The sequence below is a fragment of the Gobius niger genome, assembly GCF_951799975.1.
Source record: "Gobius niger genome assembly, chromosome: 14".
NCBI classification, from domain to species: Eukaryota; Metazoa; Chordata; class Actinopteri; order Gobiiformes; family Gobiidae; genus Gobius; species Gobius niger.
The window spans coordinates 20,639,974-20,663,842 of record NC_136865.1 but is presented as its reverse complement, the minus strand read 5'-3'; the positions used below and the strand labels follow the sequence as shown (position 1 = coordinate 20,663,842).

The 23,869-nt window shown below is 40.6% G+C and overlaps 2 protein-coding genes across 3 annotated transcripts; both read right to left on the bottom strand.

Moving 5' to 3' along the window:
* Positions 1–5: 5 nt before the first annotated feature.
* On the bottom strand, positions 6–16,471 carry rprd2a (regulation of nuclear pre-mRNA domain containing 2a). 2 transcript variants are annotated; one of them, XR_013793581.1, is made up of 11 exons: positions 16,052–16,471; positions 14,110–14,239; positions 13,875–14,026; positions 13,681–13,733; positions 13,473–13,599; positions 12,884–13,059; positions 10,559–10,898; positions 8,803–9,015; positions 6,606–6,785; positions 3,306–4,754; positions 6–158 (listed from the first exon to the last, which is right to left on the bottom strand). XR_013793581.1 is itself a non-coding variant. In XM_079570701.1 (10 exons), the coding sequence occupies exons 1-10, from the start codon at positions 16,218–16,220 to the stop codon at positions 3,382–3,384; spliced, it is 2,913 nt and encodes a 970-aa protein (XP_079426827.1). In that variant the 5' UTR covers positions 16,221–16,471; the 3' UTR covers positions 2,757–3,381. The 2 variants fall into 2 exon arrangements, 1 of the variants encoding a protein (XP_079426827.1); XM_079570701.1 differs by lacking the exon at positions 6–158 and having other exon boundaries at positions 2,757–4,754.
* Positions 16,472–17,749: 1,278 nt separating this feature from the next.
* Positions 17,750–22,876, bottom strand: ciarta (circadian associated repressor of transcription a; the record flags this gene model as incomplete). Its single annotated transcript, XM_079571026.1, has 5 exons — positions 17,750–18,491; positions 20,484–20,622; positions 20,941–21,019; positions 21,124–21,199; positions 22,595–22,876. The coding sequence occupies 5 exons, from the start codon at positions 22,874–22,876 to the stop codon at positions 18,162–18,164; spliced, it is 906 nt and encodes a 301-aa protein (XP_079427152.1). The 3' UTR covers positions 17,750–18,161.
* Between the last annotated feature and the right edge of the window lie 993 nt (positions 22,877–23,869).

Below are 23,869 nucleotides of genomic sequence, written 5' to 3'. Positions count from 1 at the left end.
TACTTTTACTGGCCGCTGTGGTAGACATCAGAGGGGTGTTTTTTTTCACAGGGAAATCACGGCGGGATTCAAAGAGGAGCTCCGACAAACGCACACGCGAATGAAAAAAAAAAGAAAAAACCTCAGTCGAATCTCAGACATCAAAGCTGCGGCGGTCCCTGAGGAGAGACACACACAGGTAGAGGAGGAGCGGGTTAGCACGGGTGACATTCAAAAACAGGCAACAAAAACAACTCTTTATCAGCATTAATATTGAAAACACAGAGGGAAAACTGTAAATGAGGGCACACCGGATGAAATACAAGCAATTGTAAAACCAAAATAAACAAATAAATAAAAAAATAGCAGGCTTATTTAGGACGACGGAAGAGTTTTGACTTCTTAGGGATACTTTTGTAGAGGACTAGATTTAAAACTAAAATGACAGGCCATAAACTATAGGGCTAAACCACATCGAGAGCAGGTCTAAGCTTTAAACTTACTAAGGACTTTGAAATAAAAGACGGACCAAAAAGAGAAGAAAATTAAAGTTTGTCTCTAAATTGAACAATGATCGGCAGAGGAGTCTTTAGTATTATCTAACACAGCCCTCATACCCACAGTGAGACCTGAACTAGTTTGAGAAACACTGTTGTAGAGTTTACTAAAGAATACATTTCAACAGGGGACAAAAATTATGTAGTTACTAATCATTTAAGGGGTGGTCTACATTTGCACGCTCGCAGATGTCTAGGTGAGTTCCATAGCAAATGAAGTCATGGAGCAAAAAAATGTTTGTAAAAAAAATAAACAAATATGCAATGGTACAGACCTAATAAAAATCCTAGATCAAAACGTTCCAATCAAATCTTTCCCTTTTTAATTGCTCCATGTCAAAATCTACTTATCTTCTGTTTTACTGGTGAGGAAACTTGGTGTCTGAGGTTCAGGTTTTAAAATGATACTTATCACCTATCAATAACTCTGGTTCAATAACATGATTTTTTTTTTTAAAGTTACCTTTAAATTTAAATTAGAATTTTGTTTTAAGTTATATAAAAAAATTGTGATGTGAATTTATAACTTCGCTGAGCTAGTCATCGGTAGCCAGGGGTGATTGTTTTCTATCAATCTGTGGTGAATATAATATATATACACAGTACCCGTCAAAAGTTCAGAAACACTTTATGGATGGTAAATGGTCTCAACTTATATAGCGCTTTTCCACCTACATTAGGCACTCAAAGCGCTTTACAGCAAGGATCCACTCACCCATTCATACACCAATGTACGCAGACACTGGGGGCAATGTGGGTGAAGTGTCTTGCCCAAGGACACAACGACAGTGTACACTTTCAGGAGGTGGGAATCGAACCCCCGACCTTCCGATCACGAGACGACCCTCTCTACCATCTGCGCCACCGTCGCCCCTGGATTGTTTTTGCTTTAATTTCCAGACTGTTTACATCTTAGATTCTCTCTAAAGCCATTCATTTACGAATGATCACATATGGAATTATTAACTTTAAAGAAAATTCTTCAAAATAGCTGCATTTTGCTTTGATTACTGCTCTGCACTTTTGATGTTTTTCTCAATGAGCTTCACTAAGTGGTCACAGAAATGGTTTCCACTTCTCAGGACTGTTGAAAATGCCAAGAATAAAAGGTGGTCATTTTGAAGAATTTGAAAAAAACAAACAGATTTTGAGTAATTTCACCCTTGTTTCCTACATAATCCCATTCATAGTCGAATGTCTTCAATGAGAATCATACAACGTAAATAGCGCTTAAAATAAAGAAAAGCCGATTAATCATTTCCAAGCTTTTGACAAGTCTTTTTTTTTTGTCCAGTAGCATTTGCTTCACATCAAATATGTCTTCTGTTACAGGATAGGGCTGTATTGAAGGGATTGATGTGTGAACTTCTGCACTGACTATGTTCCAAAATGTTAAGAGCCGCAACTTAAAGGAGGGAGGAAACTAAAATACTTTGATCTTCTACTTCAAGATGTTATGTTGTTTGAATCTGTCAGGAGGATTTGCTATGGTTACGCGTCTCACTGACCAACTACAATACATAGAAAGTCGTTCATCCCAGAATAAGAACCTAATAATGAGAGAACAGTCGTGCTGCCTCTCACCGCCGCAGTTTAGATATCAGCTGTGACGTGATGCTTTTGTGAAAACTAAAAAGGCTGTTTTGTCTTCATTAAACTGTCCTGATACTGAAGCCTCTGTCTGAGGGCTAAATTCAGCTGCCCTCAGTGTCCTGAGCCAAAACGGAGCAGGAGCCTCTCAAGGACACTTAAATTTAGTGTCACAAACACTGGCTGTGGTTAACAGCACCAGCGACACAGAGGAGACAGAGGAGTGAGCATTTAAAACCCACAGCTCTGAAGACCTGGAGACCTCTCAAAGTAAGGAAATCTCTGAGTCACTTGAGGAAACGCAGAAAAACTAATGACAAAAGTGCCTTGACACAGAAATGTGACAAGCATTAAAGTGTCATATCGGTAAACTTTCTGAATTGATAAACAAAGCGGCCTTGAGTTTGAGTTCAGTGTTTGGTTCATGCAAATGGTCTGGTGGTAAATGGTTTTTAGATCGTCTCAATGGCTGTGCTCAATTGTTCAGTGACAAAACTGTACTTCAGTTTTGACTTTTTGAACAGGCTCAGGTTTGAGTGGCATGTTTTGGCGCGTTGTGGTGTGGGTTTGGTTGGATGATTTCAGGACAATGTCCACGGTTCACAGAAATAAAACAGACAGGTTTTCAAACTCAGATTTTATTTGTGAATACAATGTAAAATGTAACTGAAGATGAAAATCTTCATCCAGAACGCACTTCTTCTCCGGAGGCTGCAAAAATAACCCACCCCTTTCTCTGGAGTCGCACTCCTTCAAAAACCTCAACGAGACGGGAAAATTCGCCGAAAAGATTTACGCACTGATATATAAAGCATAGCTTTACAAATATTACATTCACTTGAGAAATTAAAAAATATTTCGCCAAATTAATCCACGAAAAAACTTTTATATAACAAACAATCAGCCCAAAGGCTTCCTTTTTAAATTGATAATGTGACGCAGACTACAGCTTACGGATGAAGGAGTCACTAAAAACTAAACAACAGCAGAAATACTGCATGAACTACATTCTGTTGTAACTTTATCAAAATTAACTTTACGAAATCATTTGGACCGGACTGAAGGCTCACGCTGAACATGCGCTCACTCACTCCATGCACTCACTCAGCCTGATTTAAACGGAATCACATGTTTAGACTGAACTGAAACACAAAGTGTGAATTATATTTATATATCCACCTCATTTTCTCTTTACTCTTCGGTCTTCGCTTCAGATCGGCTTGATCTCTGGTGTGCCGTCTTCAGACTTTGCTGCTCAGCGGCGTGCTGGAAAGGGTCTTTTGGGGGGGAAGTTTGGGCCTCCTCTTCTCCTTGGCCCAGGCCTTTTGCCTCTTAACCAGGGCTCTGGACCTCGAGCACCTGGGAACGGGGGCCTGGGATGCCCCCGCTGGTAATGCCCTGGTGGATGTGGTCTCATGGGCGGCCCCGTCCCTCTGGGTCTCATATTGGGGTGGTGCGGAAGGGGTGGCCTTCTGGCTTGGGGGGTTGCCCCGTGCTGATAATCGTAATATTCATTATCTTGGGGTGAAAGGGGAGGAGTTAAGCGCCCTCTCAGCCTGGGTCCATAACCGGGCGGGCCACTGTAATGCTCTTCTCGATAAGGTTCATGACGGTACATTTCATCTTCGTGGTAGCGCCTCTCGTCGAAATATTCGGGGGCACGAGGCTCGTCCGATTGATAAACTGACTTGTGCTGATGGTCGTGGACTATAACTCCACTGAGTAAACTGCTAACGCCTGATCCCGGCTCCTCCAGGGGCGCTGGCTGGAATTCTGGGCCACCGCTCGCTAAACAGGACGATGGATTGTAGTAGTCGGGACGTAGAGGGAACCCAGGGTGGGGAGGTAGAGCGTTTCCATATGCAGCAGTAGACATGCCAGCGCCCTCTGGTGGCCTCTGCTCAGATTGGTACTGTCCAGGCTGACTGCTTTCGAATGGGCCCGAAGGCACATTTAAACTTTGCTGAGAGCTGCCTTCTGGGTAAATGGCATTAAACCAGCCACTTTCATTGATTTTCTCCACAATGTTTGTTATGTTTTTCGCAGTGCCGGGGGGTAGGTCTCCGATTTGTGCCAAAACCTGTTGGTAATTTGCAACTGGTGCTGTATTTACTGAATGGGAGGCATTTTGCTCCGCGTAAGGGTAGGGCTGATACGGTCTGCCATTCTCGGCAATGGGAGGTTTCTGTAGAATATTGCGAACCGTCTCTTCAATAGATGTCTCATTGTGCATAAGTGCTACCACAGTTTTGTCCATGACCTCGTCTTGTGTAGGCGTGCTCCCCCCCTCGTCCCGCACCGGTGTCCCTTCTTGAGCGGGACTTGCTGCATTTGCCGGAGTTGCCAAGTCCAAATCAAATGCGCTGAAGGCTGGATTTCCCTGGAGGAAGTTGTGGATTTTGGACTCTAAACTATCAGAAACTGTTGTGGGATCTGTTTCTGTCGGGGCAGAGGTGGCGGGCTCTGGCTGAGAGGGGCTTTCGTAGGGAGATATGTCTGGCGTGACCGAAATCATTGGTGCAGAGGATGAGACCGTCTGTGACGCGGATGACAGAGAGGGAGGTTTCTTGCCTGAAGCAGGAGAGTCGGACAGACGGACTGGCGGGCTGTTAAGAAGTGAAGAAATACCTGCGGAGAGAAAATTAAACGATTCAGATCGAGGTTAAAAATAATACAAAGCTACACATTTACAGCCACCTACCTACAATTATGTTTGACACTGAAATAAACCTTAATTCAAGAAGAAAAACAATACTCTGTGTGTGTCAAATAAATGGTCCCCCTTTATACGATAAAGTGAGCGTTTACACGATCCAAGCACAGTTACACAAAATTAAACATGTCGAATTTCTAAGTGGAAAAAAAGGGGTACTATGTTGTAAGGCGTAATAAATACCTTGGGAGCACTTTGTCTTTACTGTGCGTGCGTCTAAGTGCTCCTAAGGTGTTGTTACGCCTTACAACATAGTACCCCTTTTTTTTAGTAAAATCGACATTTTGTGTGACTATACTTGGATCGTGTAACTACTCATGTAACCGTATTTAAATAGGGAAAACGTGGAAGAGCTTGGTCGCTTCAAACTTCACCCCCGTTTGGCCCCATAGAAGAGAGGAGGAGAGGCTAAATGCTAACAACATGTTTGAGCGCACACATGAAGACCAGACAGTTACACATCAACTCGTTTAAACTCAGGTAAGAACATATTTCAGTATGGAAAAACAATGGCCTGTTCCTTTAACATCTTAGGCACGCGTTCAGTGCGGTTTTCTTAAAAACTGTGACTTTATTTTATTTTATTTTTTATTTTTCTACTTTTTTTTAATCATTATTATCTTTTCCCCTCCTTTCCTTCCCTTCTTCACGGTATGTATGTGTGAGTGCATTTCTGTTTTTAACTCTATTATATCTTTTTTTGCTCATTCCTTTATTTTACTCCTTTACTCTTTTCTCTTCTACTGTCCTTTTCTTCTCTTTTCTTCCAATCTTTTTCTTTTTAAACTTATTTTCTACTGCTTCTTCTCTTTCTTCCTTTTCTCTTGACTCTTCTTGCTTTACAGGTTTTCCTTTCTTTCAGGCCCCTAGCAGATGGGGGGTGGGATCATGGGTGGGAACGGAGCTGGGGGGGAGGGTTCAGTGAAGGGGTTAGAGACAGGATAGGAGACTTGAGTGGTGGGGACATTTTTTATTACAATTTTTTTCAGACCAATATATTGTCCTCAAATCCTGCCTGTGTGAATTTTTTAAAAATGCAAATAAAGAAATTTTAAGAAAAAACTGTGACTCATATTGAGTACAGTTTTGTGTGCTGGGCCCTCACATGGCCACGACTTCACGGAGTTTGACGCAATAGCAATTAAAGGATTTTGACATAGGGTCTCATTTCCTAGTTATCCAGTGTGTTTTGTAATTCATGCATTTCTTATGTTTGAAGAGTTTCGTGGTGCTAGGCTAGTGCAAGGCTAGCGCATTTCTATGGCATCAGCTAGCCTGCATTAAAAACAGTCTGACCCGCTCCACAGTGCATCTGAGGCAAATCACTTATAACGCCAGACTAACGATATAAATGTCTGTGTCGATAGAATAGGAAATGAGGCCCTATGTCAAAAATCCTGAAATATCCCTTTAAATGTATGTACATGAAGAAATGCTGGTAAAGACATAATCCAAATACAGCGATAGTTTGACTCCATACGGCCTCAATAACCGGAGCTGCACTGAGCGGGGCTAATATGAACATTTTATTTAGTTTTAATCTTTAGCCATTTAGCAAAAGAGGAGCTAAATAGCAAGTGCAAGCAAACAATAACACATGCTATTCTTTGTGGGCAGCCTCAAATGTAAAAAGTATTACAGAAATAGGGCCAGAAATCTACTATGTCGAACACAAACACTTGGTAAATGACCCCCTCAGTCTTGTAATCACTGTTTTTGTTTAAGTTTTAGCCAGACTGTCAATAACTTTGAATGCAGTTTCTCACCCTCTAGACCTCCTTGCGCCTGGACTTTGGTGAGCGCGCCCAGAAGGTCCGACGCGCTCATGTCCACTTTAGCGAGGAGCTTGGTCAGAGAGTTGGAGTCCTGCAGAACGGCGATGGCGGTTGAGGCGGTGTCCGCAGCTGAGCCTGTGGGCGAGGGATTACCGGGGTCCTTTGATGGTCCTGTCCCAGAGAGATGAGCACAGTTAGCTCAGCTGATCTCACTTCTGTGTATCAAGGCCCTATTTTACGACTTATTCATGCTTTTTCAATACACTCACATGTTTTTCTATTTGACCATGTGCCACAGTTAGAGACATCAATAAGAGATTACAGTAGTTTGTATTAGTTTTACTGGTTACTGGACGCTATAAATTCTGTGTTACCATAGAAATCCGCCACGTAAGGGGGTTAAAAGCTAATATTACAAAAAAAAGTAGAGAAAAAGCAGTGGGACAACACAGTGATCACTTAAGAGCATTTGGACACAACAATAACTAAAAATAGCCTTTTAAATCTTCATTAGTTGTTAGTAAGGAACACCCCAGGAATCCAAGATCTAAGCGGTTTTAACCTCACAATCCCGCTGTATAGAGTTCGGGATTGTGATGTCATATCGCAAAGCATTATGGGATTTTCCATAATAAACTAATGGACATTGTAGAAGGTTATGAGTTATTGATCACATTAAAGCAGTACTTAGTAACTCATGCCTCTAGAGGCCATGAGTGCCATTGCAGGTGTCGCAGCTGTCGCGGTCCATGAGAGTAAATACTACGCTGACAGAAATGACAAAGGGAGAGAGGGATATTGTACATCTATTTGAATGGCCATTCCTGTCCATGTTTTGTCCAAATGTGTATTTGTTTTATGTCCACTGTAAATAATTAATAACACCAGTATCATTTAAAAGCAACTGTTGGTCTCTGTCCTATCTCTCCGAGAGTCGTCTTCTAGCTAGTAGTAGTTCGTAATAGTGTTGGGCTAAGAAGTCTAAAGAACCAGCTACAAATTACACAATGGAGATAAAATGTAATGTAAATACTGTTTAAGTGGCGCTAGACGGCAGCTAGCTTTGCCCGTTGATTCTATTAGTAAGTATTGGGGCCTCCTACCCGGTGCAGGCGAAGTTTCATTTGTGCTTTCCTGGCCAGAGACACCAGGGTGAGATGAAAGACCCCCCCAATCATCCCATTAACACTTGTATTACCCACAGAGGGACTACGGAAAGGATTTATTATGGTAAACAAGTAAATGTACATTTAAAACATTTGGGCTCTACAGTGTGTTAAATGGATTTACCAGCAGTGACCAGCAGCTAATGGAGTTGTTCCACAGCTTTATTCTCCACTTTTTATATTTGCCAGTTACCCACAAACATGGCGGATTTCCATGGTAACAGTGAATTTATAACAATCCATCCCGTATTCAGAAAAGAAGTGGTGTTTCACAACGTCAAATGGTACCTCCCGCTTCCAAATCATAAACGTGTGCAGAAGTAATTCCTGATTTCTATACCCCAGACATTCTTGATTGATTACATTAAAAGGTTACACCCGACCTCTTAACCCCCACCTGAACCGAGGACATTTTCTCCAGTTTGGCATTACACAAATCTAAAAGCGTCTGGGAAAAAAGCGTCAAAGTAACAACAAAAAACATGATGAAAACGCGACATAAAAGCAAAGAAAAAAGTGATGGAAAAAGCCACAAAAAAGTGACAAAAGAAGCAACAAAAGCCAGAAAAGCAACAACAACAAAAAAGTGAGAAAAGAGTGACAACAGCAACAAAAACATGTCGAACACATGACAAAACCGCTTCAAATATGTGACCAAAACCCGGCGACAATGCGACATAAAAGTTCAGATCAGTTTTGTAGGCCTTAGTTTTCAAACGAGACATTACACTGTTGCTCTCCAATCAAGAAGCTTTCAGATTTGGGTAAAGCCAAACTGGAGAAAATGCGCTTGGTTCAGTAAGAGGTTAAAGCCTCCAGGCCTATAATAGGACAAATAAGGGGATGAACTAAGCTGGAAAACATATACAAATATCTTTCCAACACCACCAGGGTGAACACACTAAAAGCATCCTCTAAGCATCAGTTTTATGTAAAAGTAGAGGATGTTTATTTAACCCACGGCCTCAGTACGTCTTTATCCACAGCTACCCTTCTAGAGAGAAAGCACCGGCCGCACTCACCTGTGTTCTTTATGACTGAGCTCAAACTGTTGAGGAAAGAGCCAATTTTACCCAGGTCAACACCTTCCACGGCCGCCGCGGGGGGAGCAGCGAGGGGGGCAGCGGCGGGGGCGACCTCCGGGACGGTCTGTGGCGGGACGAGTGATGACTCAGAGCTTTCGGGGGCGGGGCAGGACACCTCTGTCTGAGCGGGCAACGCTGTCTGCTCCTCAACTATTACAGAAGATGGAAGTGGCATGAGTGAATGAATCACAGTGACAGACACAGAGAGAAAACTTCAAAAATGACGCCGGTCCAATTGCTTTGAATTGTTTTTTATTTTAATAGTTTGCACAATTCCCTCTATCACTGAACTGGACAGTAGATCACAGTTGTTTGAGGCTGCACTCGATGAAATGCTCAATTAAATGAGTTGCATTATTGGATTGTACATTTACAAGTAACATTTTGTTACCACATACTCCAATAATCTAGTTAGTCCAACACCAATAATCTGACCTGCTGCAAACCTTGTGGATGAGGGAATTTATGCACTGAATGTCCTTGTACTTCTATGGTTTGCCAAAAATCAATATTGCCTCTTTTGTTGTCGTTTTTCACAGTGTGATCAAAATGTTTCTGTACTTTACAAACCAATAAGTTTTTTTATTGGCCAATAAAACCATCTTATAAACTAGTGGTTCTCAACTGGTGTGTTGGGACCCAAAAGAGGATCGTGAGTGGGGCTTGGTGCCGTTAAATGGTACTTTTGGTATTTGAACGACACTTGGTAACAGGGTTATCACCAGGATTTTATCACAGCGTAGGGGCAGGCTGAAGTGTAATTTCGAAATTTAAAACACAATTTCCTGCATTTTGAGGGCCAACATTTCTGAAGATGTTGTTTTTTTATATTTTAAATCAGGTGTAATTGTTACTGTATCGATTCAAAAAGGAAAAAAAAAACAACAACAGAAAATCCCCCCTACGTTGGTTGAAACACAGCGTGGGGGAAGAAATTTACTAGACTGGAAATACCCGTGCTGCGGTGTGCACTCGAATCATTTCGAACTTCACAGCGGCCTGGGGACCATGGCTGAAATGTTCGCATGGATTTGGGGACCAATCACAGAACGAGGAGGGCCGGCAAGACGATGATGAGCTATTCGAAATACAGAAGCTTGTAGTTTGTTTACGGATTTAAAAAAATCTTTTAAAAGTTTATTTACAAATCCAACATGACAGCAGCGACTCCATCTTTCGATTAAGCTTCAGATCGTGTTCTAAATAGTTTAGCTCGAAAGTTTACAGCGGGTACGTCATATGTCATCTGATACGATGATACAATTGGCTATGGCTACGTGCAGACACATATGATAGACATTCGTAGCGGCCAATAAACGGCTATGGACAATCGTAAACCACACCTCTCCTACGAGAAAATGAATTGGTGGTCCCCAGACTAAATATAACTTGTGATATATTGAAACAACCAAGTAACATCCTTTATTGCTGTGCCTGGACCAACAGGCATCAAAACTGGGATCTAAAGATGTATACCGGTATATATAATTTTTTTTGCTACATCTAGGGACCCAGAGGTGCACTGTTAGCTTTTCCACTGAGGGGTGAAATGGGAGCTACAAAAGACCGTTTACTCCTGATTTGTAATAAAGTGATAAATCGTTCAGCCCTGTATTTCTTTGAGCAAATGATTGCAGCCATTAGAGACAAAGCACAAAGCAGTGACTTGTTCATACTGTGTTTAAATGCTCACCTATGATGCCGCCACTGTCCATCTCCTCATCTGAGAGCTCCATATCCTCCACCTCTCGATTGTCGCTGGCTCCGATGGTCTCGTGTTTTGGGGACGCCCCGGGGGAGGACAGGGGGCTGGGCGCTGGAGGTTCTGCGTCGTCATCCAGCGCGGAACCGTCCAGGTCCGGGTCGGGGTGGGCCAGAGGCAGGCTGTGGAAGGGCGACTCTGAGCCCGTGGGTGAGGGGGCGTCTGCGGAGGGTGAGGGGAGGGGCGAGTCGTCCAGGCTGGGCAGGGTGGCCTTCAGACTGTCCAACTTACGCTTCAGGTGGTTCACTCGGTTGGCAAAGGTCTGGTACGCCTGGGGATGACAGAGGAAAGTGTTGGCTGGAGCGCCCTCTGCAGACAGTAAATATCTCAAACAAAAAGATAAGGGCACTATGCTAACAAATCAATAGTGCCGTAATAAACACAATTTGAGTAGTAGCAGTAGTGATGCACGGGTCGACACGAATCATACAGCTAATTTAAAGTGGACATGTCAATATGGAGCCTAAAAATAGCCATATAAACCTTCTTTTGTGAGTCTCAGCTTTGATATTGTTTTATAATTTGAAAATATGTCTCTGTAAGAATTAAATAGTAAGAGTGAAATGAAAGACCTGGTGAAACTCTTGATTGGGGCTCCTCCTGCTGGCATATTTCTTAAAAAATATCTATAATTCTTAAAAAATAACTTATTTTTGGGCGTGGTTTAGCCTGGTTTTACCAGACCCACTCATTGCATTTCGTACAAGGGTCTGGACTTTCACAATTGAGCTCGGTTATCAGGTGGGAGGGGTGAACTCTTTTGAAACGATTGGATCTGATTTTCGCTAGTGTTTGGTCGTGACGTATGTAATGCGCCCGAGTGAGTGAAGCAGCTGTCATCGCTCTATCATCCCTCCATCATCGCTCCATCATAACTCCATCATAACTCCATCATAACTCCATCATAACTCCATCATAACTCTATCATAACTCTATCATAACTCAATCATAACTCAATCATAACTCAATCATAACTCAATCATAACTCAATCATAACTCAATCATAACTCAATCATAACTCAATCATAACTCAATCATAACTCTATCATAACTCTATCATAACTCTATCATAACTCTATCATAACTCCATCATAGCTCCATCATAGCTCCATCATAGCTCCATCATCGCTCCATCATCGCTCCATCATCGCTCCATCATCGCTCCATCATCGCTCCATCATAGCTCCATCATAACTCCATCATAACTCCATCATAACTCCATCATAACTCCATCATAACTCCATCATAACTCCATCATAACTCCATCATAACTCAATCATAACTCAATCATAATTCAATCATAACTCAATCATAACTCTATCATAACTTTTGGGGGCATTCCTTGCACATTCCAAGGCATAAATTTTAATTTCTGGATATTTGTGAGCTGAGCCAGGACGGATTGAAGAGCTTCCATTACTTTCGTATCCGCTGCCATTGCCAAACTACAACCAGCAAATGCGGCGCAAATGCTTGACGTCACCTACAAGCCCCGCCTCCCCCGCTCGCTGAACGGTAGGTTGAAACTCAACCGATGTAACGCGGCCACTGAGATCAAACCCAGACGTACATGTAGGGAAATTATACTTGACCGGAGTTTACGGATGGCTAAGGCCAGGCTAGGCGTTAGCAGCTCCAGCAGTGCGTGATAAACACATTTCGAGCACACGACGGCTAAGAATCGATAATGTTGGATTATGAGCTTAACAAGTGTGGAGGACAGTTTTTGGGTTCGAACGAATGATGGAGCTGTAATCAAGAAGTACAGTACGAGGCACTGACACCGTAGAAAAAGAAACAGCTAAATTTAACAGCTTTGTCCGGGGATTACTCGAAACTGTGTGAATATTGTGACGAGGGAACAACATTAAAAACATGGTTTATATGTCCAGTTTAAGATTTTTAAGAAAGGGTCTTATATTCACAAAATCAAATTCAAGACTTTTTAAGACTTTTCCAGGCCCTGCGGGAACCTTGCGTTAATCATGAAACAGGATCATATTTGAAAGAAACTAATATGACAACGGACAAGTTACAAGTCACTGTGTAGTATGAGAGGACAAAGCCATTCAAAGCTTTTTGCACATTTAAGGTACTCAACTCATTCTCATCATATCCATTAATACTTGCGCCAGAAGACCTCACTTTGTCTCCTTTTCTCCCAAATATCTCCTGATTAGGTTCTTAATGATTATAACTACACACACCTAAGTCTCAAACATATAACAAAGAAAGAAGTTACAATTGTACACTTACATTTGCCACAATCTTGACCTCTTTGTACTGCATTTCGTAGAAGATGTCCGCGTTGCTCAGTGCTTCCAGGATGGGTTCTGATGTTTTATTCTGTTTTTCATAAAACTTCACAAACTCTTGAAGCTGCGTGTTTCCTTCCTCAAAGTCTCTGGAAAATTTCTTTCCTCCGGCTTTATCTGAAAAGATGCAAAACAAGTTCACTGTTAAGGAGGGGTGAAACAATGGCATATCATTGACTACAGTAGGGAACTGCAGTGATTCAGACCTTAATCCTTTTCTTAATCTCAGGGCAGCCAACATAAAGTTACAGAATGGAACATGTTTAATCATAATGCTAGCTCTGCTCGGAGAGAAGACTGAAGCCACTACAATACAAGACCCCCATACATTTTGTTTGTTGAGGTCTGAAGTACAGGGTTAGCTTAGACTATACGTAACAAATCCTAATGGAGACAGACTTATTATGCATTACACTTAAGCGATTTACCAATTGGAACCATGAATAACGCAATGCCACTAAGCAAGATACATTCTCGATTATCAAGAGGCCAGTATAGGGCGCACACAGTAGGACTGAAGAAGACTTCACCTTTGAGTTTCTTAAGTGTTTCCGTGTTGCAGATGTCCACTCTCATGGCGGTCAGCTGCTTCTCCTTCAGGTCCACCTCGACCTGGGACCTCTTGTACTTGGACAGTTGGTCGATAAAGGCTTGAGGCTATAACAAATCGAGCATCAGACTCGCGCTCAACAACAGAAGTGAAAATGTGGCCATTATTTCTACATTATCATTACTCACCACAAATTCAGCTACAATCCTGGAGCGCAGATCGGCTTTGGATTCAGTTGGAGCTGTAGAATAATAAAGATACCAAATTAATAGTAGTATTTACTTCTCACAACCTCTCACAAGTTTGGACCTTTTATTATTTTATTATTCTTTGTAGAATGGGATGTTCGCCTTTCATTGGTGCTTTGAGAAGTCCAACTTACTTTTCTCCTCGACAGGCGTCTCCGGAGGCGACTCTTCTTTGACTAAAGTGTTTCTTAGGTCAGAAATCAGATTGCCCTCATACACACTCCGCTCCTCCCAAATCGACAATATCCTCTCCACCGACTTAATCACCTTGGCATCACCATCAGAGCTGACAAACGCACGGTTTCATCAGTTGAGAATCATAACAGCAGTAAATGATCTATGGTGTAAAACATCTGATGAAACACTTACTTTATCAGCAGAAAAGCATCAACCAGAACTTCAGCAAAAGCCGTTCTATAAACGATAGCGTTTTTCCTTTTACAGTTTTGAATGACATCATTGGCCAGATACAGTAGGTTGAGTCTGTGAGGCGGAGCAGCTGTCAAACACACATAAAGACACTATTAGAGACGAGAATCATATTCAGTAAATTACAAAACTGTCAACTACGAACTAGAAGATTGTCTTTGTTTTGATGTAGAGTAAGGGATGTGTCAAAAGCCGTTCCATTAATAACATCCTGCTCAAGGTGAAGTTTGGACAAATATTCACTGACGGCATCACTGGGACAAAAACGGCCTTGACACATAAAAATACCATCATCACATTTGAGAATTAAAAACTAAAGTTGACAGAGGAAGAATCAGATCACAAACAACTTCATTGACTTAAATTAAGAGGTAATTGTAAACAAAAAAATAACTAAGCTCACTGTCCAAATACATTTCACAGAAAAGGACCGTCTTATTTGGAAAATGTTGCTAATAAACCTCACCCTTTATATTTGTCTATCAAATATATCAAGTCAATATAACTGAGGTTATAGAAACCTGCACAATTTCCATTTTCATATTCCATCGCTGTATAGGAAAAACACTGACAAATTCATTTTGAAAACACAGATGCAGTTAAGCACAAAATCGTACAGCAAATTAAACAAACCCCCAACTAAGGCTGAATAATATGGACAAAATGTCATATCTCGGTATTCATGCCAGATATTTCGATATCGATACGATGTGACTACGGATTTGGTGAAAACCAAGCATTTTTTCAGAAAAATACAAACATACAAAAGAGTGCAGTTTTATTGACGAGAATCTACATTGTTTATATCTTGCTTTTTCGATTTTAATATCTTGAATGTTCATATCTCGATACGATAACGATATATGTTTCAGCCCTAAACCCTACTCTGTTTGATCACTAGTCCGACCAGCAAAGGCCAACCTCTTTGCCTTTAAGAAAACAAGTAGTAGCAGGAGCTGCCTCGTCAGGTTTGTACAAATAAACATAATGTTTTGTCAAAGCCCAAGCAACCCATCAGCAGTTCAACAATGTAGTATCATATTAACAAGAATACAGTACCATATTAACAAAGCAGCAGCCACTAAATCGTCATCATTGAACACAAACAGCAAGTAATGGAAGACAAAATCTCACAGCCGTGTATATATCGACACAATCAAAGCTTAAGAACATTCAGCTTCAGCAAAATGTCCCACTGATATTCTGTAGACCTGCTACCTTGTGATATGTCCACAATTACACAACAGTGCAATAGGATTTGTCCAAATGAAAATCATCAAAGACAAACGTTGCTACAAAGAAGGGGTGGAACTGAGTTTGAGTGACAGTAAATCCTCAATTAAATTGCATAGTTTAAAGAAATGAGTCATTTTGTTATTTTAGTGTAGTGGTATTACATTGAGTAGGCAGTTTAAATTTAAAACTATCAATATTATAAGATTACAACTTTTACAACCACCAGTCACATGACAAGTCAATCATAAGATAGTCACAAGAACATCCTTCAGATATCAGATTGTTGTTGAAATGATTGTACGGCTGGTGAAAATGTCTGGTGTCTCTTTGACAGACAGTGTTCAGTGTCTAGAATCAAATGATCTCACTATAAAGCTGCAAAATCGGAATGGTAAATAATACATTTCAAAACTAGACTAGTGTTGAAAGGTGAAACAGAGGCAAAAACGGCATTGAATTTTCCTCCAAATATACTACTCTCTGCACACAGATGAGAAACATTATAGCTTCTTGAATAACAACGCAGACTTGATCAATAAAGTCTGACGATCCTTTAGAGCAGTGTGTTAATTTCACAGCCTCTTCCGCCTGAGTTGTGTCTTGTTGTTGAGTTGTGTCTACGGGACAGAGTTCAGCGCAGACTCACCTTTCTTCACATGCTTGAGCCAGTGGCGCACAATCGCACTGTGGTATTTCTTATTGTCGATGCACCAAGTCGACAGCCCCTGGATCGAGTCCATGGTGTTGCTCACATTGTGAAACTTTCTGTCCAAGGTGGACTCGAGGGAACTGCTGGAAGAGGCTCCTGCAGCCATGATAACTAAAATAAACTTTTGACTCACTAAAAAAGCCCGAAAGCTAGCAGTTAGCTTAGTAGGCTAACGTAGCACAAATATAACCACGTCCTTACGCCGATCCGATTCCATTTTTGCGAATATCAAGCATAAAAATATTTGTTATTCTTTCTTGTCTACCTCGGATTGTCAAGCTGTGACTTATATTGGACGCAATATCATAATATTAGTCGATATTTGAAGCTAACACGTAGCGATCCCAGCGCTGTTTACTCGTGGATGCGAGTGATGCGCGACTTCCGTAACGACCATGTAAAGACAAATAAGAGCACGCCCTCTAGTGGACATAAATATATGGTTTAGAACAGCGCCATCTGTCGCATTGAAAGACAAGACAATGTACACAAGAATATTTGTTCAATACTGCTATTGCAATTATCTCATACAGCTAAACAAATTATGTATTTATCAAGAAATACACTACATTTCTCCCAAGAACGACATTAAACCTTTCAAAAGCACAAGAACTAGAGTGAGGTGACAACGACTGTGTATGTTGGAATAGGATTAATTATGGCAGTAATTGCTTTTTCAAACTTAGATTATGAAAATAGTCTGTGCCTTTTGATTTGTTTGGGTGATGAATTGCTTTTGACTTGTACAACCGGATAATAACAAGTTATTGTAAACGAGTTATGTAACTCGCACACGTGTCTTGAAAGTATTGCTCCTCTGCAAAAAACTCCTGAATGCATAACTTCAGAGTGTATCAGAAGTGATTTACATAAGGTTAGGCACGTTATCTACAATATAAAATAAAGCATGAGCGTTTCATATAAGACATATAAGTCAAATATTTTAATACATAATGAGTGCATTGACATTGTGATTATTTAACAGTTTTGTGGTACATTAAGCAGATCCTTAAGAAACAAAAAAACAAAAACAAAGGCAAAAGTCTACGAGCTGTCAAATGAACAGTGAAAATACTAGAGTTTCTAAAATTGTAAAACCACTTTAATTAAACAGCCACATGATCGTGATTACCTGCTCTTTGTATTTGCAAAAATGTTTTGTAGTAAATGTATTCATTTTCTTGATTGTCAAGTTAAGGCAAACTGGTAACAAAACTACCAGAAATGAAACTCCATTCAACATGAATGATATGACATTATAAACAATGGTCCAAAACCTTTGAAATGTAGTAAATTGCAAATAAAAATATGTGCAGAGGACCCACATTGCTTCCCTGTAATCTACATCAAAGCACTTTTAACGATAACTTTAAAACAGCCCAAGCCAGAATCCATTTTAAATGGGACATAAAACTGTTATTTCCTCATATTCAGCATTATATGCCATAAAGGTTTATCCATCCACAATGCTGTGCGTCATAACAATTAAACTCTTGGACTCTGTCCTCACTGCACATGCAGTGAATGTCTGGCTCAGGTCTGGGACTTTCACCAGCAGAGCTTTTCATCTTAATTTAGAGACCAGTAAATTATACTTTCCCTGGTCATGTCAGTAATAAATAATACTGGAGAGTCGAGACTTTTTAAAACTTAACCAAATATCTTGTGTTTCATTTTCAAGGCCAATTTTTGGCAGACTGCACATTCATTATGTTAATCTTTTATATTCTCAAAATCACTATATTTTAGAGAGGATTTTAGGATTGTTTCCACTTATTTGAACACTTTCATAACTTTAATCCATTCTATTAACAGCCATTCCTCTGTCGGCACATGGACTAAAGTCCATTAAATTAAAACCTGATGACCAGCCACCATATAACGTAGGTATAAATAGTCCCTTGTAGATGTAGCCAGTGGTTAATGGCTGTCTGTTTCCCCACCTCGTCTTGCCCCGCGGCGGTCACATACTGCTGCAGTGTGAGCTTATGTAACAAGCACTACCCTTCTCTCCCTCCCACTGTAGCCCCTCCAAGTGGTGGGTTGGCTAAGGTGAATCTTCCATAGTCGTACTGGAAGACACACAGTTGTCCTGAGTGGCTGGAGAAGGCGGAGACACCCCACAATGCATCACTTTGTCTTCTTTACAGGATGAAGTAATGCCAATAAACTCATGTCCATTTGCATAGCTAGGCTCACAGCGTCTATTAGTCCTTGCCTTGTGAACATTCTGTTTGTCACGTTCGGGGCAACATGTGGAGACGGCCTCCGTTGTAGTCACAGCGTAACAAATTGCGTGTTTTTCTTGTTTGAGATGTTTATGCTTCGCTGAGACTGCGCCCGAGCAGTTAGGGTCTGTCCAAATCATCTTTCTCTTCTGCAAATGGAAAAACAAAAGCCAACATAGCAGCGTGAGCAGTGAAATAGGAGACAAGTAACGTTTATTGAAATGAGAAAGATTAGGTCTATTGTTATAAAGAAAAATGTAAGAAGGTAGTGCATGACTGCTTATTAGTAATCCATTAGTTGTTTGTATTTATGCTGTCCCTTGTCCACAATCTTAGACTATACTACTGACACAATGTGCTGCCAAATTGAAGGCTATTCCTTTATAAATGTGTGTCTTATTGAACAATTATGCTAAACATTATGACCACTGAGAGGCTATGGCCGCAGACTATTTCTTCATAACTGCACCTGTTAGGGGATGGGTTATAATAGACTGCAAGTTTGTATTCCAAGTAAGAAGCATGAAAAGCAGCCCCACAGCATGGATTTGACTGGGACCAGAGAGTGATGACTAAAGATATGATGGTAACCTTTAAAAGACTGGTTTTACATCAGAAATTGTCTAAATCTAAAACTAAAGGCACTCATTATGTATTGTATTATATTATTTCTTTTACCATGGTGATAATGGTGAAAAGAATCTATATGAGAACTCCCAGCAGCACAACAGAGGGAACAGGCAACAAAAATTACGTAACAAAGATTTGTTGAGCAAGCTACTGGATCAGTTCCATCAAGATAATGTGGCCGCAACAATCTGGCAGAGCCTCCCTCAACAAAATATCAGAAGAAAAGCTGTTTTGATAATCGTTAGGAGTAATTTGTTGTGCTCTATAAGGCTGACTATAATTATATAACATTACTTTTATGCAGGGTTTAAAAGACAAGTCTCAAAACTAATGCTATAAAGACCAAGCCTGAGGGTTAATGGAGGAGATGATCTAAGGTGAATGACGCACATGTGACTCATGGGAACAGCTTGCATTGACATTCTAAAGTTTAATAAGGTATTGGTAGACATGGAAGAATTTACTGTTATTGTTACTGTTTATGGTTAATAACTTTGCAACTCTTCACAGCTGTCATTTGAAGCAAGTTTGTCAACCCAATCTAATTCCATGCAAAAAACAACACCTGTACTGGGTTTAGGGTTGAGGACTTTTCACCTCTTACTATAAGTGGCTTCGTCAGCAACAAATAATATCTAATCAGCAGGCTATGTGTCCTATACTGCTGTTGTATGGAGGGGTTCCACCCATCGTCATTTGAAAAGGCTATTCTCAACTTGGACACTAGCCCTGTCTAGTATAGTATAACGATAAACAACTCTGTTTACATTTAAGGGATAATTCAGGATTTTTGACATAGGGCCTTATTTCGTAGATATCCTGAATGTTGTTGATTTCTGGAGACATTTTTTTTATTTTTTTATTCATGCAGTCCTTATATTTGAAGAGTTTAGTGGTGCTAGGCTGGTGCTAGGCTAGCGCATGTCTATGGTAACTAGTAGCCTGCATTAAAAGCTGACCCAAGCACAGTGCACCTGAGGCAAATCACTTATAACACCACACTACCTATATAAATGTCTGTGTTGACTGAATAATTGTTTTAATATAACCATTTTGCATTTAAAATAACTTATATTTGAGCAGCATCACCTTCCTGGTTGTAAACGCAGTGGCGGAGTGATCTGCTAGGTGATCAGATCTACAGTAGTTTGTTTACCTGCGACCAGCATTACTACACGTGGTATTCACAAAGGAGCCTAGCACTAGCCTAGCACTAGCCTAGCACTAGCCTAGCACTAGCCTAGCACTAGCCTAGCACTAGCCTAGCACTAGCCTAGCACCACTAAACTCTTCAAATATAATGACTAAATAAAAAAAAAACATATCTCCAGAAATCAACAACAGTCTGGATAACTAGGAAATGAGGCCCTATGTCAAAAATCTGGAAATATCCCTTTAACCTGGCCCGTGGGAAACCCCACCCCAACCCCTGCTCATCTGAGATTCTGACGTCATCAAATTCAAGAAAGTGAATCTTTTGAAAAACAGAGTTATACAGAAGTGGCACAAACCTTGACTGGGATATGCAGCTGGTTTTGACCCCAGTGTTGGGAAAGTTTAGTCGTCACAGTCTGATCTGTCTTTGTGGTGCGAGGGAACCACGTCTTCAGCATCACCTCGATCTGCAGCAGGTTTTGGAGGTATTTCTCACTGCAAGAAAGCAACAGAATCCTGTAAGTATCTTGTTTTTCTTATAATGTAAAATCAAGACATAGCCAGGATTTTGTAAGTAATACATCAGACAGTAAGAAACTAATGCATATAGCTTTAATGGCTACAGAGGTTTTTTCATAATTATTATACATGTTTGACAGTTTCACACATAAATTAACAACATTTTATACTCCCTGACATTAAAACGTTTAAATTCCTATTGGTTCTTATCAGTCATTTTAAAAAAACTTGTTCACTGTTGCCTCTAATAACCTTGAGGCTATCTTGTAAAATTGCTCTCTGCTACTTGCTTACCCCATGTCAGGCTTCTGCAAAATACCCAGAATCCTTTGCAGACGGTCGATGGCAACGCTCTGCTGAAAACTTGTCAGACCTGCAATGAAGTGTACCATAAACAGGAGGTTAGCTGGCAGATACTTAAAGCGATATTGTTTGTTTAAAGATATGTAATTGACTATATTTCTCCAAACCACACACCTTTGTCAAAGCGACCGCTCTTCAGTCCATGGAGCAGCTGGAGCAAAGGATGGATGAACCTCTGCAGATCAGCACACTGTGAAGAGATAAGGACATCGTGCAACATTGTTATAACAGAGTATTCTTTTGAGTAAAACAATGACTCACACGTGTTACACCAAGTGCTTTCTCAAACTTCACATCACGAGACACAACCCGAGACACAGAACACAAATGATTTGCAATCTGTTCCATTGCCGTCAGAAAGTACATGGGCACCTCTGGTAAAGATGAAGAAAATGTTGTGGGAAAAATGCATGTTCCATTTAAAGGGACTATACAGAGTTTTAAAATGTTAAAAGTAAGTATTTTCCTCCCCCTACATGTCCTAATGTGTAGAATGAGCTCAGACCTGTTCACCACAACTGCCTCTAAAATCCTGTCACTCAAAAAGTTGTTAATTTGGGTCCGAAGTGCCATCATGCACGAGAATATAGAAGCTGCAGTTACGCGTATGACCTGAGGTGGCAGTAGTGAGTATAAACTGACCAACTTGCCCCTTTAACTTATAATGAAAAAATGTACCAAAAATACTCTGCTCACTGCATACACAAAAATAACTTGAAATACAAGGAATAAAAAGAAAAAATATAACGTAAAATAAACTAAGCATTGTTTGCAAGTGTCTCTTTAGTCCATTGTTTACAGAGTGATTTTGTAAATGTTAGTATATACACGTTTAACACATCAAAAAGCTGTCTTTTCATATGTTTACCAGCAGGTGCCAATATTACTGGTGGACACTACACATACAACCTCACTATTATTAGCAAGAAAATGTCTCCACAGATTCTAGTTCTGATATTCAGTCAATTTACAATCAACATAATTGCACAAAAAAGGACTGAACTCAACATACAGACACATCCACCATGTCTCAGTCAGAAGTTTTTCATCATAGTAAAGGTTTTCGTGGTTGTCAACTGGATTTAGTTGTTTGTTGAGGAAGTTTCCCCTCTCCTCTCTTGGTCAAGTGTTGGAGTTCTTGTATGTTAAAGGGGCTGGAACATTTTTAAACTCTGTATAGTCCCTTTAAGTTCAGTAATTTCTTTGTTCAATTATATGGTAATTACTACATATGGCATCTTTCCTACATTGAGGAAAGAAGTGGGTTGGGGATGTTTTCACAGCCTAAACTGAACCGTCCCAAAGGTTGGGTCAAAGCCACTCCAACCTGGACCTACTTCAGCGGAGGCGTCTGGGGCAGTTTTCCTGTTACTCCACAGAGTAACAGTTTAACAGGTTTAACCCCGGACTAAATCAGGAACAAAGTAGATTCAAACAGTGGAACCAGAACTTCATCATAACCCAAATACAAAATACTCCTGATCACCACTGGTCCTTACTCCTCAGTTTGAGAACCACTGGTTTGAGAATGAGCTAATGGCAAATGCAACACAGCACGTGCATGTTTTGGATTAACTGTACCCACTTTTTGGGCAAAAGCCAGGTCTCCAGGTGAGGCCGTTGAAGTGGATGCGTCACATTCACGGTCTGCTGATGTGGCGTTCGCGTGATTTGAATGAGTCAGAAAACACTGTCCCGGGCTTGGTGTTTGTTTATCTTCTGGACAGGACGTGCCGGGCTGAGCGCTGCCTCCCTTTGCCTCGGTGAAAACGTCAGAGGGAACAAACTGTGTGGTGGAGGAGGAGGAGGAGGAGGAGGAGGAGCTGTTGCAACCGGGGGAGTTCCAGACACTGCCCGTTGAATTCATCTGCAAAACAATAGGCAAAAGTAAAGGCTATTATAACCGACATTGTAACAATACTGGCAGCATATTTGTATCTTAAAATCAAGGATCTGATAACATTACAGTGAACTTTGTCAAATATATCAAAGAATTAACATTTTAAAGAACATGGTTTGAACTACAAGGATTGCAGTTTCGTCACATTATAAAGGATATTTCGTAGTAAGGACAGTGTATTGCCTAAACAACTGGGTAACACTTTAGTTTACACGACCCTTGATACATTGTACCTGCCACATTTAGTACAATGTAATGTGAAATGTAACAGTGTAATAACTTGTACTTACAGGTTACATACACAATGGAATAATGTATTTGTAGTTTCCTAGGATCCTAACCGTAACCTTAAAGTGACAGTCTGTAAGTTTTTCAAAGTGAGGAGAGATAGAGTGAATTTTAGAAGTAAATCCAATTCCTCCCCTCTTTAACCAAAGCCCTTTTTAGTTTGCAAAATGAGGAGAGGAGGAACAGAATTTTCTAAAGTAAACGATCAAGCTCCTCCCCCTCCGTCCTGATTGGACCTGACAGGCTGGTTCACAGGAAAAGCTCGTCTCATTGGTCAACGTGGGAGGATACTAGACTCGGATTAGTTGCTGAGATCCAGGAAGGATGGACCTTACACACAATTATAAATATATATTATCTCTTACTTTACGTCAAAATGCAAGACCAGGTGGTTGATTTTGCACGTTTTATAACATTTGTAAAACATATAGACTTCCAGACTATCACTTTACGCCCTAACTCTAAAGGTCATATGTCTTATTACAAAAGGTACCTCTAAAGTACTAATACACTCCACTGTATACGTTCTACATAGGTACAAGTTATTACAGATTGTTACAAAGCAGATTACATTGTACTAAATTTAGTTAGGTCCAATGTAACAAAGTAGTGTAAATTAAAGTGTAACCAACAACAGTATCTGTTGCAATTTGCTAATTGTGACCTCAAAAT

Coding starts and splice junctions, on each gene's coding strand:
- rprd2a (XM_079570701.1), bottom strand. CDS start 16,220: ATGGCTGCAGGAGCCTCTTCCAGCAGTTCCCTCGAGTCCACCTTGGAC. Junction 14,027..14,109: donor GATGCTTTTCTGCTGATAAA/GTAAGTGTTTCA, acceptor TGCGTTTGTCAG/CTCTGATGGTGATGCCAAGG. Junction 9,016..10,558: donor GGACAGTGGCGGCATCATAG/GTGAGCATTTAA, acceptor CTTCTGTAATAG/TTGAGGAGCAGACAGCGTTG.